Source organism: Nannospalax galili, unplaced genomic scaffold (assembly GCF_000622305.1).
Source record: "Nannospalax galili isolate Female #2095 unplaced genomic scaffold, S.galili_v1.0 scaffold18, whole genome shotgun sequence".
Lineage (NCBI taxonomy): Eukaryota > Metazoa > Chordata > Mammalia > Rodentia > Spalacidae > Nannospalax > Nannospalax galili.
In genome coordinates, this window is record NW_008346548.1 from 6,890,140 (window position 1) to 6,907,446 (window position 17,307).

Here is a 17,307-nt window from a genome sequence, read left to right on the forward strand (position 1 = left end):
GCCCCTAAGAGACTCATGATTTATTGAAGAGACAAATACACATGTACACATACATACATACATACATATATAGAATACATACATACACAGTTAATGCATCATAGTTGATGCTCATGATAGTTCCTGTGTATACATCTGTCAGACAAGCAAAGCTAACTAGTACTGTGTGAGATCACATGGGTAGGGAGCAAGATTCTAAAGCAAAGGAAGCACACCAGGACCATCATCCGAGTGGAAATAGACTGGTCAGAAGGGACCCAGTGGCCTCAGGTGCTAGCGAGGACTAAGTGGAGTCTTGTTTTACCCTAACTCTTTCTACCATACCTTTATTTATGTGCTCTGCACTTCAAAAAAAAAAAAAAACCCTCTGTATTCTGTGTCATGATTTCAAGAAATCTTTAAAAAGAAATTCAGGCTGTTAATAAATCCCCCAGTGACCCGGGATCCTTCTAGCCTTCTGCTCTGTAGCCTCTAAGATACAATTCTTGCAGAAATCCAAGGTGACGGCTATTGTTCCAGGGGTTCGTGCCCATGAAATAAGAAATTAAAAGGAAAAAAATCCCTCTAAGAACCTTTTTCTGGGGCTGTAGAGATGGCTCAGCAGTTAAGAACACTGGCTGTTCTTGCAGAAGACCCGGGTTCCAATCCCAGCACCCACATGGCAGCTAACAACTGTCCGTAACTCCAGCTCCAGGGGATCTGACAGCCTCTTCTGTCCTCCACGGGCGTTGCACAACACAGCTGCACTTACCTACATGCAAGCAATACATGCAACACATAAAATTAAAATAATAATTTTTTTTTTTAAAAAAAGGAACCTTTTTCTGGAAGATGCATGTGTCATGCCTGCATGCTTTCCTGTGGTTGGAACTTGGTTGTATGGCCATATCCAGATGCAGTGGGATTTAGGAAATGTAGTCTTTGGGCACTTATTTTTCTAGCTAAAATTCAGGCATTGGTTATTTTAGGTAAAAGACAGAAAGGACACTGGGAAATACCTCCTGTGATGCAGTTAGATAGGTTGGCCAAGTCACACTGCTGATAAGGACAGCCAAGATCCAAACCAGATCATTGATCTGAAGCTGTGATCTTTCTGCAATCCCTTTTACCTGCCCAGAGTAAGTACTAGTTCTAAGACAGGATAAATGGGTGTGTGCTGACCAGAAAACACAAGTAGGTGGATGAGAAACAGACAGCTCTGTTGACTTAATGAAAGAAATATATGAATGACAAAATTATCAACCACTGTTTGTGGGGGTTTTTTTGTCTTGCTTACAATAGATATTCTTAAAGTCACATTGGTTTTTATTTTTGTAGGTGATTAAAGTTCACCAAAGTACTGTAACCTCTTATCTGGAAGACATAATCCTGAATACTGAAGAGAGTACCGCAGAAGAGCAGGCCAGAGCAGAAATTGAGAAGATTGCTGAGGACATCAACAACGTTGTTTATGAATTGGAAAACCGGTATGCATCACGAGAACAGACTAGGGGATGGTTGTCGGCCTATTTGTCATTAATCAGATGTGATTTTTCAGGAGCTTAAGATCTCACTAGCAATATATAATATAATATAATTCACTCTTGGATGTCCATTCTTTTACTACCAAAATTCATTGGAAGTTAACGTGCCCATACTTCTGTTGGTAGGTGCATGGGGAACTGAATTCTTAGTTTTCTTCCACACTCTGGATTATTTTCACACACTGTACTATTAGAATACTTAGAACATGAAAGCAAAGTGGAAATGTATGTGCAATGTTATTTGGACTCAATTCCAAGTCTTTTGGCTTCCAAGAATATGCTGACTTTTAAAATACTTTTATTTATTTATTTATTTATTTATTTATTTATTTATTTATCTATCTATCTTCTGGTCCTTTTGAGACAAGGTCTCCCTGTAGCTAGCACCAGCTGGCCTGGAACTTGCTACGTAGACCAAGCTGGCCTTGAACTCACAGAGATCCACCTACCTCTGCCTCCGGAGTGCTGGGATTAAGGGTGTGGGCCACCACACCCAGGAACAGTTTCTTATTTTTTTATATTTTAAGTGCATTCATGCACACAATGCCTGCAGAGACCAGAAGAAGACATCAAATCCTCTGGAACTGGAGTCAGCTGTCATGTGGGTGCTGGGAAGCAAATTCTGGTCCTTTGCAAGAGCAACCAGTGTTCTTAATGGCTGAGCCATCTCTCCAGCCCCTATGCTGAATTTTTTTAACATTCCCTTTTTGCAGGCTAGATAGAGTCAAATCCTAATTTTCTATAGAGTAAAACCAATTCTTGAAAAGTGTGCTATTTCAGATCATATGGTCAAGGAAAAGGCAATGATAATGTTTAGGAGTTGCTTACAAGCAAGGAAGGTCTAAATGTGTATCAACAGCTCAAGCAAAGAAACAGGGAAATAGTGTTTGTATTTATTTATATTCTTTAGTCGAACACATCTTCAGTCAGAGGAGATTGTTGCTGAGTTGGTTTACAGTTTTCTCATCCCAGAGGTAAAAAAAAACATTGTCAAAGAAAAAGGTAAGCTGCTATAAATTATTTTTAAAAACTTAAGGTGTAACCCTAGCCAAAGGTATGGGGAACTTCCTGAGGGAGAAGCACTGGGATCTCCTCTGTCAGAGCTTGTCCAGCTTTCTTTCTGCTCTCTGGTTGCAGAATCTACCACTGCTAGCAGAGTCGGGATCAGTTCTAGCAAGGCTGTCAAAATATCCAGATGCACTCTTCCTTGAAGGGATGCTCTTAGGTCCCCAGGTGAGGGGCATTCTAAGGTTCATACTGCAGCAGTGCACGTGAATCCTGGACGTTGAAAATCAGGGATTCCCAAAGGGCCTAAGTGTGTTCTGCTACTCTACTGAGCCACTAATATTGTGTTTCTGCTGGGACTGTATCTAAGTATAAATACCCCAATTTGTCATTTGTCAAAAATGGCACGTTCATAAAGATTAGTCAACAGAGAAGTAGAAAAGAATATGTCTTTTCTTTATTTTTATGAGTATGGGTGTTTTGCCTGTCTGTATAAATGTACCTGTGTTGTGCAATGCCTGCAGAAGCTAGACAAGGGTGTTGGATCCCCTGGAACGGAAGTTACAGATGGTTGTTAGCCTCCATGTGGGTGCTGGAAACTGAACCAGGGTTCTCTGAAAGAGCAGCCAGTATTCTTAACTGCTGACCCATCTCCCCAACCCAAGAAGAACACGTTTTAAAACGGGAAAATGAGATGATGAGATGGCTCAGTGGGTAAAGGGGCCTGCCACCACACCTGACAACCTGAGCTCCATACCCGACACCTATGTGATGAAAGGGGAGGACCAACTCATGCAACTTGTCCTCTGAGTGTGTGTGTGTGTGAGAGAGAGAGAGAGAGAGAGAGAGAGAGAGAGATATGCAGGCACACATGCATGCACTAAAATGTAATTAAACATTAAGAAGAAAAAAAAGAAGATTCTTCAAGAGCTTTGAAACTGCTGAGGAAATTTGCCATCAGGACAGGATCAACATTTCTGTGAATCAACTATGCAGAGGCCTTCAGCTTGCAGAGAACTTCTGATAGGTTTTAGCAGAAGAGGGAACTATTTGCTTCATCAAGAATAAAGGACTGGTGATGAAGAGATGACTCAGTGGTTAAGAGTACTGGCTACTCTCATAGAGGACATGGATTCGAGTCCCAGGACACACATAGCTGCTAGCAACCTATAACTCCAGTTCCAGGGGATACAATGCCCTCTTCTGACCTCTGTGGGCCTTGCACAACATAGGTGCATTTATACACATGCAGGCTTAGGTCAGAGAGCTTCCATATTTTCCCAGTACATGACTGTATAAATTTTTTTTGACCTTTTTGAGACAGGGTCTCTCTGTAGACACAGCTGGCTTGGATTCACTATGGAGACTAGGCTAGCCTTGAACTCACAGAGATCTGCCTACCTCTGCCTCCAGAGTGCTGGGACTAAAGGCGTGTACTAACACATCCAGCATGATTGTATAATTTTTAAACTAGTACCTGCTAGTGATTACTATTAGTCTCTTTCCAGTGTCTTTTTCTCTTTTCATCAGTGCTGTAATCAGTAAATTTATATACACCCTGGGCACCCTTCTGAGAGTAATTCCCAGCAACATAAATATTGGCAACTAGGATGTGTGCATTTTACGTTTTGATAGACTCTGCCTAAATGCTGCACACACACACACACACACACACACACACACACACACACACAATTTTGCTCCCACCTTCAGTGCATAATAGTGCACATACCAACGAAGTTTAATTTTCAGACCAAATAACATGTATTAGAATGCAAAAGGGACTTCATGTTTTCTAGATCCTTAAGAAAATATCAGTTCCTTTCTACTTCTCCCAGGCCCAAAGTCATCCTTCCTGAATGAATTGAAAGAGATGGGAGAAATAGTGGGTTGAATATTTACTAGTTTAAGATCCCTCCCCAATTCTATCTAATGGTTCCTTGGGGGAGAGTTGGAGGAAGAACTTGAATGTAAGGAATCCAGAGGGAATTGTCTGTGAGCAAGTTGGGTAAGCCCTCAATTTATTGTATGTTTATTTATATTTTATATTCATTTCCCTCTGCATATGGACATTAATTAGATGATATAGATATTAATAATATTCTTTTAGAATTGTGGGAGAAATAAACAAATAATTACATGTCAACTGCTTAAAACAATGTCTGACATAAAGTAAGGGAAAATGTTAATGGATGACGTCACCATCATTATCAGTATCAACACCTCTCCTTTCCAAGGGCTTTGACCTTTGCTACTGTCTGTATGAAAACTTGGTAATATGTGTTCATGGAATTTGGAGCTAGAACCATCTCTGAGCCCAAGAGATCAGAAACTCATCATCAATCCCTCCATATTATCAATACCCTCCATATTAGGAACTAAAGCTCAAAGATGAAAGATAAGAGGCTAAGTAATTATGATTAGTTAACTAATTTTAATAACTAATTGGTTATTTAGAATTACTAATAAGGTCAGTAGAAAACAAAATGTAACTTGTATCAAATACTTTGGTGCTGCTTGGATTGGTACAGATAGATGCAAGCATGTTGAATGGAAACTGTGGGTTGACTTACTGTTCTAGTTTGTGTCTTCATTGCTATGACAAAACACTCTGACCAATACCAACTTGGGGAGGAAAGGGTTTATTTGGCTTACATCTCCCAGGTCACAGTTCATTAGGGAGTCCAAAGTAGGAACCTGGAGGCAGGAGCTGGAGCACAGGCCATGGAGGAATACTGCTTTCTTATACAACATAGGCCCACCTGCCCAGGAGTGGCACTACCACATTGGGCTGGGCCCTCCCATATCACTCAATATCAAGAAAATTCCCCCATGGACATGGCCATTGGCCAGTCTAATGGAGGGAATTCCCCAATTGAGGGTCCTTCAACCCAGGTGTGTCAAGTTGACACTAAAACTATCCAGCACATTTACTTAGAGCTGGAGAAGTTGGGACTTGAGGTTGTCTTTCTAAAAGGCAAGACATGGAGTACAGGTGTTCCAGGGGAGGCAGGCTACTGAAGGCAGGAACTGAGGCAAGCCTGAGGGGAGGGGAACACTAGACTAACCCAAAGCCTATGAACACACAGAGCAACAAGAAGCAAGGTATGACTTTTGTGCTAATCACTTTTCATTCCTATGGCAAAATACTCCAGAAAAACAACTTGAAGAGATTATTTTGGCTCATGGTTTTATAGGTTTCCACCCATGCTCAGCAAGGTTTACTGTTTCTGGACCTTGGTGATACAGAACAGGGACAGAAAAGTGTGGTGGAGCAAAGTTGCTTATCTCATAGAGGCAGGAATCAGAGAGAGAGAGTGAGAGAGAGGAATGGTACAGGACGGGGGACAAGATATATCCCCCAAGGCACTCACTCCCCCAAGACCACTTCCTCCACCATTTGATAGTTATTTAACTCCAGTTCACCGATGGACTAATTCATTGGTGAAGTTAGCCCCCTCATGATTCAATCAATAGTACCACAGCTGGTGGCCAAGCTTTTATCACAGGAGCCTTTTGGGGGAACGCTTTGAAGTCAGGTCTGGTTTACTTTTAGAAGATATCCTTCTGACAGGGAGAGAAAGAAGAGAGATAAATAGTGCCTAGTTAGTATAAAAAAAAACTGAGGGAATGGTATTAGTCCAAAAACCTACTGAAAAATTACACATACACTATCTCTACATGAGTCCGTGAGTATAGCTGAAGGCTACATAATAAGAAACGGTGCCAGACAGGAGAAACCTTCCTTTGAGTTGTTGGCCAAGGTAGTCTAAGAGACTCCCAAAATTATACTGGCTATTGCCACAGCCCTTGATTGCCTCCAAGAACTTGATGGTAAGACCCTATTGCTGAAGACAGTACATACTTTGGACACAGGATTTGGAGCAATGGAGCTGGGACAACTGACCTGGAAGCCACCTCCCCTGAAGGCTAGCTCTCATAGCTTTTGAGAGCACCACACATTAAAGGGAGAACATCAATCAATGGCCCAACACCAGCTTCAAGGCCTAAAACCACATCAGTGACCAGCACAGCAAATGACATTGGTGAAGTAATGGCACTTTTATCTTGGGATTAATCAATAGCTACCTAATTGGACTTAAAGCCCACTCAGTGGGAAGAAACTCGTGTCTGGTACTGTAAACCTAGCCAAATACAAATAGCTGGAGAGGTCATAAATCTTAGAAAAAAACTCCAAGGCTATCACATCCCTAGACAAATGTAATATGAATCCTTAAATCTACAGACAAGTATCCCAGTCACCACCCATCAAAGAAGCTCTTTTTCAAGAGACAGAGATACAGAGTTCCACAACTGGTCACACACAGATATTGTCTGTGAATTGCCCAAGCCTAAGTGGCACATCTAGGATGCAACCTCTCCACCTAAGACTCACGGAACATAGAACAAGGGATGAAGAGAACACTTTTGCATCTTTCAGTTCTTATCAATGAAGCTCCCTCATGCAACAGAGGGCCAGGAATGCAAAAGGTCACAAATGGCCAAAACACAGAGACTAAGAGTCTGCAGAGTGTGGGTCCTTGGACAGGATGCCTATATTAAAACCCACCCACCCAGGGCTCAGGGACCATTGCAGAAGAGGGGGCAGAAATATTGTAAGATCCAGGGAGGAGGTGCCAGACCATATGGAAACAGAGTCCTACAGGCTCCTGGGACTCTTCTCATACAAACCTACAGCAATGATGTCAACAATACACAAGATCCATGCAAACTTAAGTGGACAAAAACCCAGCCCAGAGCTGTGGAAATGAACAGCAAGTCCCAATCTTAGTCAAAGAATTATTGGCAGCTGATTACTGCTGGGTGAAAATGAGCTGATCTTAAAGGGGGGGACTGTAGATAAACTGACTAGATCCCAATTGATGAACTTGTACTGAGGGATATCTCAGGACAATAACTTTACATGCTAGACCTTAACACAAATGACAGAATGTATGATCTCCAGTGTGTGTAGGGGACGTATATGGGAGGGAGCCAAAGGGGAAGAGGGTATAAAGATGATTTTCTGTATAAAATACATGAAAATTCAATAAAAAGTTTTAAAAAGATGTCCTTCCAAAACAGACAGTAGGCCTTCTTTAATTTAATACAATCAGCCCTACCTAAACAGATATGATGTGTTTTTTTAAATTAATATTTTTCTCGCTATGATCTTGAAAACATTTGGGGGCAGTTTCATGCAGATTTTCAAAGTAAAACTCTTCTGTTGGTTTGGCACAGTGAGAAATGCACAGCGGAAGCACATTCTTGCAGCCCATCAGATCATCCACAGCCACACAGAAGCTATGGTCCAGCAGAATGCCACAGAGCAACAGGAAAACGAGGCTTCGGGTTCTGACAAGCCGAAGGCAGAGGAAGCTCAAAGTGAGGAAAAAAGCTAGATGAATTTGACTTTCCATCCAGAAAAAAACGCAGGAACATCATAAGCTTTGTGTGCTACTCTAATGAGCATAAAGTGAGTGGTGTGTGTGTCATTTAAAAAATGAAGCTCTTCCAAAGAACTTAGAGCATCTTGTCTACATTAGGGCACCTATTGCTGAGATTATTAGAAAGTTTGAGTTAATTTTATAGCCATTGGACCCTTGTGATTCAGAAAATAGACTCTAGGGTTTTTTGGGTTTTTTTTGTTGTTGTTGTTTTGCATATCCTTTTAGCATATGACTGTGCTCCATCACAAATAAAGTATCATGGAATGTATAAACATTGCTTTAAAAGCTCACCTCTCATGGAGGTGGTAAGGTGTGCCTTGATTTGTTTTACTACAGCATGACACGGAACCAGCCCAGTTTAACCTCAACATCTAGAGTGCCCACCAGGGGTTGGTGTTAGGCTCAACTAAACCTTCATACGCATAAAACTAAGATGGACCATATTTGGCATGAATCTGCTCAGCAGGATATAAGATAGGAGCATGGCTTCTACCAGGGCAACATCAAATCCTTCTTGCTGTAGGACTCTGGCTGTGCCCATACAGCTATTTTCTTTAGCCCTAGGTAATAGCACTGAAGTAACATGAAAAAAGAGTCACACTGAGTGGGCACAGGACCTGCCTTCTTTACAAACCTCACATCCCAAGGGTCAGAATCTCTTGTAATAATCTTGTTGGCATAGCATCCAGGGGCCTCAAAATAGACTTTTCCCGGTTACAAAAGTCAACACAGAGAGACGCTCATAGTTTTGATTCCCTGTTGGGCACTAATAGTGTGCTTATAAGTCTTCACCAGTCAGTGAACTTTAGTTATGGTTGTTTGGTAACATAGTTGGCACAAACCTATGATTTATCAGATTACTAGGAGTACAGAAAAGAAGTCCACTGAGAGTAAAGGGAAAAGGAGTGGACCTTTGCCTGTACCTCCCCCTCTTTCCTTTCTTGCCTTTCTTGAAGAAGGGTCAGGCTTTCCTGTCCTCTCAGAGTGCCCACCTTTGTTAGGGGAGGACACCAAAGCTTGGGAGGAACTTCTGTCTTGATATTGAGAAGCTCTGCCTTTAACTATATAATCTTTTGTTTTGTTTTGAGACAGGATCTCCCTGTAGTCTCAGCTGGCCCCAGAACTCACTATGTAGACCAGGCTGGCTTTGAACTCAGAGAGATCCACCCACCTCTGCCTCCAAGTACTGAGATTGAAGGTATGCACCACCACACTTGGCTAACTATGTAATCTTTTTTTTTAATTTTTACAAAAACTATTGAGAATTTCATACATGCACATAGGCATTTTGATCAAATCCATGCCCACTCCCTCCTCTCCAACATTCCCCCCTCTGAAGAGGTAACCCTAAACTCTTTTAAGGATTAGTTACAAGCTCCCAAATACTTTTAACAGTTTTTGGCCTTGGAACAGAGTATGTTGCTAACAGGCCCAAGGACATTTGACTTTTAGCCAAGAAAATGGCTACATTTTTTAGGGTCTTTTTATCCTAACTGCCTAGCCAATTCCTACCTCCTAGTCTTATCACACCATCCTCTGAAGGGGTTACCCAAATTGCCAATAGGGAATAGGGACACTGACTACTCTGGATTCTTCCATGCTGAACAGGGATGCAGGGTGAGGCAATTGGAGTACCCCTTCAGTTGGTCTACCTAAAAGACTCCCAAATTGCATAACTTTTGTCTCTAAGGGGAGAAGAAAGTCCTTGAATCATGAATGGGAGATGTGAAGGAGAAGTAAATGAATTGGCTCACCAAACTAACTTAAGTTACTCCATTTTGTTCAGAGCTATTTTTACAGTAACTTTGCCCCACACCAAAAGGAAAAGGGGGCAACCTCCATGGAATGTGTTAATTCCAGACATTTTACATCTGGCTAACTGCTTGTTTTCGCTCCTGTAACTTGCTTGCTATTTTAGGTCACCTTGACACAAAACATAAGACCACCCTCATTATCCTGTTATTGTATGACCACCTGCAAGTTGTTGACTTTGGCTTTCTTATTGTACTTGTTATGGCTAGGACAGTTGGCTAATTTTAAGGCTACAAAGTTGAATGCCAAGTTATGTGACTACATCACTTATCTGTATAATGATTAGTTGTTGATCACTAAAATTAGAATCTTGCTATGTTGTACAAACCTGATTGGTGCACAGATATTTTGCTTATACAATATTTTCTGTAACCCTATAAAAACTCTGATCAATTAATGCTCAGAGCTGCTTCTACTCCCGAGATAGCCTGGCCAATCAACATAATAAAATTTACCTTGCTGCTTTTACTTAAGTGGTGTTGATGATTCTTCAAACTCCAGTATACAACATTTGGAGGTTCCACCGAGATCCTGGAGGGCCTTGCCAGGGACATGCCTTTCAGTCCCAACCACTCCTGTTTCCCCAGCCCTCCAATTTCTCCTTCCACACCACTAGCAAGGTAAGAGCGCACTGGAGAAACCACTTTCGTTTCAGTTTCTCTGCTGATTTTGGCTAGCCAGCAACTTGTCACCATCTGGTTCTGGGCTCTGATCAGAGGAAAACTAGGTGGGAAAGCTGGATGCAGCAAATCTCCCCCTAGTCGGGTACTGGAGAGGACACCCCTGGACCTGCCTGGCTACCAAGTCTGAAGTCCCGTCATTTTCCTACAACTTAGACTTGGTGGCAATCTGGTTAGTGTTATTTGTCTGTGCTTGTCTTATTCTGTGTTTTGGATTGGTGTCTGTTTTTGTCATGGGTCAGACTGAGTCCAAGAGTGCTACCCTGTTGGAATGTATGTTGACTAATTTCTCTGATTTCAGGAAAAGAGCAGGAGGATATGGCTTTTGAGTCAAAGTCCCCAGGCTCCAGACCCTGTGTGAACTAGAGTAGCCTACTTTTAATGAAACCGATTGCCCCCCTGAAGGAACTTATGATTTAACTACTGCAATTTCTGTTCACAGGATTTGTACCCAGCTTCATCCTGATCAAATCCCATACATAGTTACTTGGGTTGATTTACTTAATGACCCGCCCCCCACAATGGCTTAAACAATGTCTACAGGTTCCTCAGTTAAAGAAGATTCCTCCACCTCTTCCTGCAGCTCCCCCTGCTCTCTTCCCTGTTTCTAAGCATAAGAAGCTGTATCCTGTTCTTCGGGAGACTGAGGATCCCCTAGACCCCCCTCCTTATATTCCTCAGGTCCCACAACCCCCACCGCAGGCAGAAGCCACTGATGATAGTGTTGAGGATGGTTCCCCTTTAGATGGTGATATGCAAAGCCCTTCCCACACTCGGATGGGGATCAGATATGGAGACTCTCATCCTCAGGCTGGAGTTTCCACTTCTTTGACTCCGCCTGTCCTCTTGCCCCTACAAGAGATCACTCCAACACGTGGACAGGATGGTGAAGGAGGCCAATCCATGTTTGTTTGTGCACCTTTCTCCACTACAGATCTTTATAATTGGAAGTCTCAGAATCCTCCCTTTTCAGAGGATCCCTCCAAACTTATTGATTTACTTAGTTCTATTTTTATAACTCATTGTCCCACCTGGGAAGACTGTCATCAGCTTTTTCAGGTACTCTTTACTTCTGAAGAACAAACCAGAGTCCTACGGGAGGCTGCCCATTCTGTCCTGGGGGCAGACGGCCTCCCATCACAGGACCAGGTGGTTGTCAAAGTGGTCTTTCCATCAGCCCAACCACCCTGGAACCCCAACACCCCTGAGGGGTGGGATCACCTTACCAGGTACTGTCAGACTCTGTTACAGGGACTGAGAGCAGCAGCTTGGAAGCCCACAAACCTATCCAAGGTCAGTCAAATGGTACAGGAGTCAGATGAGTCTCCAGCTGCTTTTCTCGAGAGGCTTTATCAAGCCTATTGCCTCTATACTCCTATTGATCCTGAGGCACCTGAGAATCAAAGAACCTTAAACATTGCCTTCGTTTCTCAATAGGCCCCAGACATTAGGAAAAAGTTGAAAAAACTTGAAGGTTTCGAAGGGAAATTAATATCTGAGTTAATGGAGATAGCCCAGAGAGTCTATATTAACTAAGACTCCCTCTCTCAAGAGCAAGTAAAAGAGACAGGAAGGTGTTAGTAAATTCATTAGGGAGGGACATTAGGCAGCTTCAGAGGAACAGGAGGGACCTTTGTAAGCCACAAAGGGTGGATTTGACAGACTTAGACTTAGATGGAATCAGTGCGCATAATGCAAAGAGGAAGGCCACTGGAAGAGCAAATACCCAAACCGTAAAGGAAAAGAGGCTGCTTTGGCTATTAAGGAGGCATGATGTGACCTTGGTTTTTCCCTTAATCCCCAGGAACCAAGGGTCACTCTACAGGTAGAAGGGAAGCCTACCTGATTTATGGTAGACGCTGGGGCTGCCATTTCAGTGTTAAAGGAGCCTTTAGGCACTCCTGAGGACAAGAAACTGACAATTCAAGGAGCTACTGGAAAGTACCAGTCTTATCCTCAAACCAGAGCTGGAATAACCAACCTGGCCAAAGGAACTGTGACTCATTCCTTCCTTTTGATACCAGATTGCCCCTACCCCTTGTTGGGGAGAGACCTCTTACACAAGCTTAAGGTTAATATAACCTTTACTGGAGACTCAGTGGGATTAACCCTCCAAACTCCCACTGTCCTTATTACCTGCCCTTTATTTGAGGAGTATCTTTTGCAGCAAAAGCCCCATGAGAAGGAGCAACAAGGGGATTCATCTGCCTTGTTAGAAACTTGGAAAACTAAGATGCCCAATGTATGGGCAGAGACTAACCCCCCAGGACTGGCAAAGCATCAACCACCTTTGGTAATTCAGTTGCTTAGCACAGCTACCTAATCAGGATATGACAATATCCCATCAGCTTTCAAGCCAGGTTGGGAATTGCTAAACATATCAACAGACTCCGGGAAGCAGGAATTCTCATTCCCTGCCACTCTCCATGTAACACACCACTTCTGCCGGTACCAAAGCCTGGGACTAATGAGTTCAGGCCTGTCCAGGACCTGAGGGAGGTCAACAAGTGGGTTGAAGTTATTCATCCTACTCTACCTAATCCTTATACTCTCCTCAGTGAACTGGGGCCTGAAATCTATTCAGTGTTTGATTTGAAGGATGCCTTCTTCTCCTTACCAATTGCAGTAATGAGTCAGCCTATTTTTGCCTTTGAATGGACTGATCCTGATGGATCTTTCAACGGACAGCTTATTTGGACATGACTTCCTCAAGGATTCAGAAACTCTCCTACATTGTTTGATGAGGCATTGAGATGAGACCTCACCAACTATAAGGAAGCTCACCCAGAGGTAAATCTTTTACAGTATGTTGATGATCTAATCTTAGCAGCCAATAATCCTGAGGACTGTGAGCTGGCCTCTGAGGCTTTGTAAAAGGAACTAGACCTACTGGGATACAAGGTCTCCACAAAGAAGGCACAGGTATGCCTCCCTTCTGTCACCTATTTGGGGGATCAGATTCATGAAGGGAAGAGGTCATTAGGCCCAGACCAAATTCAGGCTATTCTTGACATACCTGCACCCAGAAATAGAAGGCAAGTCCAGGAATCCTGGGGGTGGCAGGATATTGTAGACTTTTGATTCCAGGCTTTGTAGAAATAGCTAAGCCCCTGTATGCCTCCACAGTGAAGGAGGGGACAGAGTTTTTCTGGGGTTCATCAGAAGATCAAGCCTTTCAACAACTTAAAAGAGCCCTGACTCAGGCCCCTGCCTTGGCCTTGTCTGATGTTACTAAACCCTTCCTGCTTTTTGTGCATGAAAATAAAGGAATAACCAAAGGAGTTTTAACTCAGACTTTGGGACCATGAAGGAGACTGCTGGCTTATTAGTCCAAGTGATTAGATCCAGTTGTTTCTGGGTGGCCCAACTGTTTAAGGGCAATAGCAGCCACTGCCCTCCCAGTCAAGGAAGCCTCTAAACTTACACTGGGCCAAGACTTGCAAATTATTAGCCCCCATGCAGTAGAGACCTTGCTGCATGCTTCAGCTGACAGATGGATTTCCAATGCGTGTATCACGCAATATCAAGTATTGCTGCTGGGTCCCCCACGGATAACATTCCTTAAGTCAGAAACTCTGAATCCAGCTACCTTTTACCAGACAAGGTTACCAGACCTCCTGTTCATGACTGTTTAGAGATGGTGAGTACTCTAACCGGGGTATGGGAAGATTTAAAGGATCAACCCTTGTCTAAGGTGGATGCTGAATTGTTTACCAATGGCAGTAGCTATGTTAAGGATGATATTCGATATGCTGAGGTGGCAGTAGTTACTCTGACTGACATCTTATGGGCTCAAGCCTTGAGACACAGCACATCAGCACAAAAGGCTGAGCTCATTTCCCTGACTCAAGCACTTAGATTGGCAAAAGAAAAAGCTGTGAATATCTATACTGACAGCCACTATGCCTTTGCCACAGCACATGTACATGGGGCTCTGTATAAAGAGAGAGGACTGTTAACATCTAATGGAAAAGAAATCAAAAATAAGGAAGAGATCCTTGCTCTTTTAGGAGCACTATGGCTCCCAAAGCAAGTGGCCATTATACATTGTAAAGGGCATCAAAAGTCAGACTCAAAAATAGCAAATGGTAATGACTTTGCTGATCAAATAGCAAAAAAAGGTAGACTTACAGCCTGCACAAGCCTTAAAGGTTTTGACTGTCTTTCCAACTAGAGTATTTCCTGAATCTCCCTCCTATTCAACTTCTGACCTCATCATTATCAAGGACTTACAGGGAATAAGGGATAATAAAGGATGGTATTTAATGGAAGACAGAAGGCCCATTCTTCTGAGAGCTTTAGGAAGAGACTGGTTGCAACAACTGCATTCTACCACTCCTTTGGGAGCTACCAAAATGACAGAGCTGGTGAAAAGAGACTTATATATTCCCAACTTAGGACAAATGTGTCAGGATATAGCCAGAAGATGTCAAGATTGTGCCCAAACTAATCCTGCTTTTAAGCTTTCTCTTCCAGGCCACAGACTCCAAGGTCAAGCACCTGGAGAAATTTGGGAATTGGACTATACTGAAATAACCAAAGAGATTTACAATTACAAGTATCTGCTTGTCCTGGTAGACACCTTTTCAGGATGGGTTAAGGTGTTCCCAACCAGGTCTGAGGCCACCTAGGTAGTAGCTAAAAAGCTACTAAATGAGATTATACCTCGATTTGACATCCCTATTGGTCTGGGGTCCGACAATGGCCCGGATTTCATAGCTCGTGTTTCTAAATCTTTAGCTTCTGCTCTCCAGATAAACTGGAAACTACATTGTGTATATCATCCTGAGAGTTCAGGTCAGGTAGAAAGGATGAATAGAACTCTTAAAGAGACTTTAACCAAATTAATAACAGAGACTGATGGTAACTGGGTAAGTACTCTCCTTTTCACCCTACTTAAGGCCAGATGCACCACCTACATAAAAGGAATTACTCCCTTTGAAATTCTATTTGGGAGACCTCCGCCCCTTATTCCTCACTTAGGGGAGGAAAATCTAGCAGAGATAACTAATCACAGCCTTCTACAGTCCTTACAGGCTCTACAAAGCACCTTAAACCAAGTAGAAGGACTAGTACAGGAGACTCATGAGTCCAGTCACTACCCATTGACTACCGAACAGACAGCTCTGGAACCTGGTGTGTGGATTTGGGTCCACAGACATCAAACGCCTAACCTCAAACCTGAGTGGGCTGGACCATACCCAATCATTTTGCTGACTCCAACTGCTGTTAAGGCTACCAGACGTGCCCACTGGATTCACCATTCCCAAGTTAAGAAAGCTCATCTGGACCACATTCCATGGACATGGAAAATAAAGAAAACAGGTGATCCTCTCAAAATGAAATTGATAAAAGAATCCTAATTCTCATGATTTTCTTTTGGGTAATAAAAATTATTTTATTTTTAAATACAAAAGTAAAAAATACAGGGTACAATGATAGCAACCCTCATGAGCCATCTCCCGATAATTAGGTAATAAAAAGAACTTCAGATAGTAAGCTCTCAGAAACTAACACCACCACTAGCCACTCCCCTTGTGGGAGACAGGCTTGAGCCTAGGGTGAAAGTCCTATTGACAGCCATACAGAAGGCCTGAGGCAATGGCCTGACTGCTGGAGCCACAAAGAACACCTTGTGACATTTTGCTCCCATTGGCAGATCATGAGACTGATGCCTAGAGCTCGCCACTCCCTAATCACCACCCTTAGAATCAAGGTATCCTACTTGCTGTGCTGTGATTGGACCACTATCCCTATATAAGCTTGTGCCTTCCTGCAATAAAGCAGACCTGTGTCACTGAACCTGGTCTCCTGTGTCTGAATGCAGCTCCGCTGACACAGTCTCCTCACCAGGCCTGGAGTCCGGACCAGACAACTGATCGGAGGAACTAAAAGAGCAGGAGAGAGGCCATAGCTGGAGGAGAGCAGCCACAGCCTGCGACCACAGCTGGCGCCCAATGTGGGGCTAGGATCCCTTCCCCACAGAGCTGTAACACTCTGAGCTGTAACACCTTGGGCTCCTGACACCCCTTTTCTAAGTGCTCTTTCCATGGTTGCTCGCTGCTTTCATTTTGTTCTGCTTTTTCTTCTGGCTCTCAATCTTTGGTTGGGCATGCCACTCCTCTCTTTGCTGATCGTCTCCTTGAACAGCTCCTGAGTCCCTTTGGGTACGTCTTGCAAGGTGAGTGACCTCTGGTATGGGGAATAGTCATCCAGCTGCTGCCAGCCCCTGCACTGCTGCACTGGTTTCTCTCCTCAGGAGTAGGCAAATTAGGGTAACAGAAAAGGATGTAACTAAGGTTTTAGATGAAGTACTAGCTCTTGCCCCCTGGTTTACAGATTCTTGTTGCTGGGATCCTGAACAATGGGCTTGCATTTTATTCTTGGCCCGGCGTAGAGAAGTCAGAGGGATGCCCACAGTCTGGGCTGTTCTACCCCATTGTGGCAGCCATTCTGGCCTTCCTTCAGGGGGTTCCCCCTGAAGTCCCTGAACAGGACAGTCCCCTGTTTAAGGAGATAGATAAGCAAATACAACAACAGGATGCTGGGGATGGCCTGTCCCAGGCATTTCCAGTTAAAACAAAATGAATGGATTCCTGTTCTGATAAAACTATGACTGTTAATGATGCTATAAAAAATGAGGAATTGGGGTTTGAGAGCTCCCCTGATGAAAAACAGGAAGTCAAAAATACCCCCTGCCCTGCCATTACAGGGTGGTGGCTACCCTCTGCCATCTTGTATAGGCTTTGACGAAAAATAGGAAGTTAAGGTAGCCTCCGCTTCACCATTAGAGGGTGATGACTACTTTCTGCCATCTTGCACTAGATTTAAGGAAGT

General features: G+C 43.2%; 1 protein-coding gene across 3 annotated transcripts in view; it reads left to right on the forward strand.

Annotated features, from left to right (window-relative positions):
* Nucleotides 1-9,105, forward strand: part of Maats1 (MYCBP associated and testis expressed 1) — a 62,734-nt gene extending 53,629 nt beyond the window's left edge. For 2 of the 3 annotated variants that reach the window (XM_008842900.3, XM_029568239.1), the window contains 3 exons: nt 1,318-1,466; nt 2,434-2,525; nt 7,770-9,105. In XM_008842900.3, coding sequence (XP_008841122.1) covers nt 1,318-1,466; nt 2,434-2,525; nt 7,770-7,930 — 402 coding nt within the window. In that variant the 3' untranslated portion in view covers nt 7,931-9,105. The remainder of the gene's footprint in view (nt 1-1,317; nt 1,467-2,433; nt 2,526-7,769) is intronic. The other variant, XM_029568238.1, reaches the window with a different exon arrangement.
* The last annotated feature ends 8,202 nt before the right edge of the window (nt 9,106-17,307 follow it).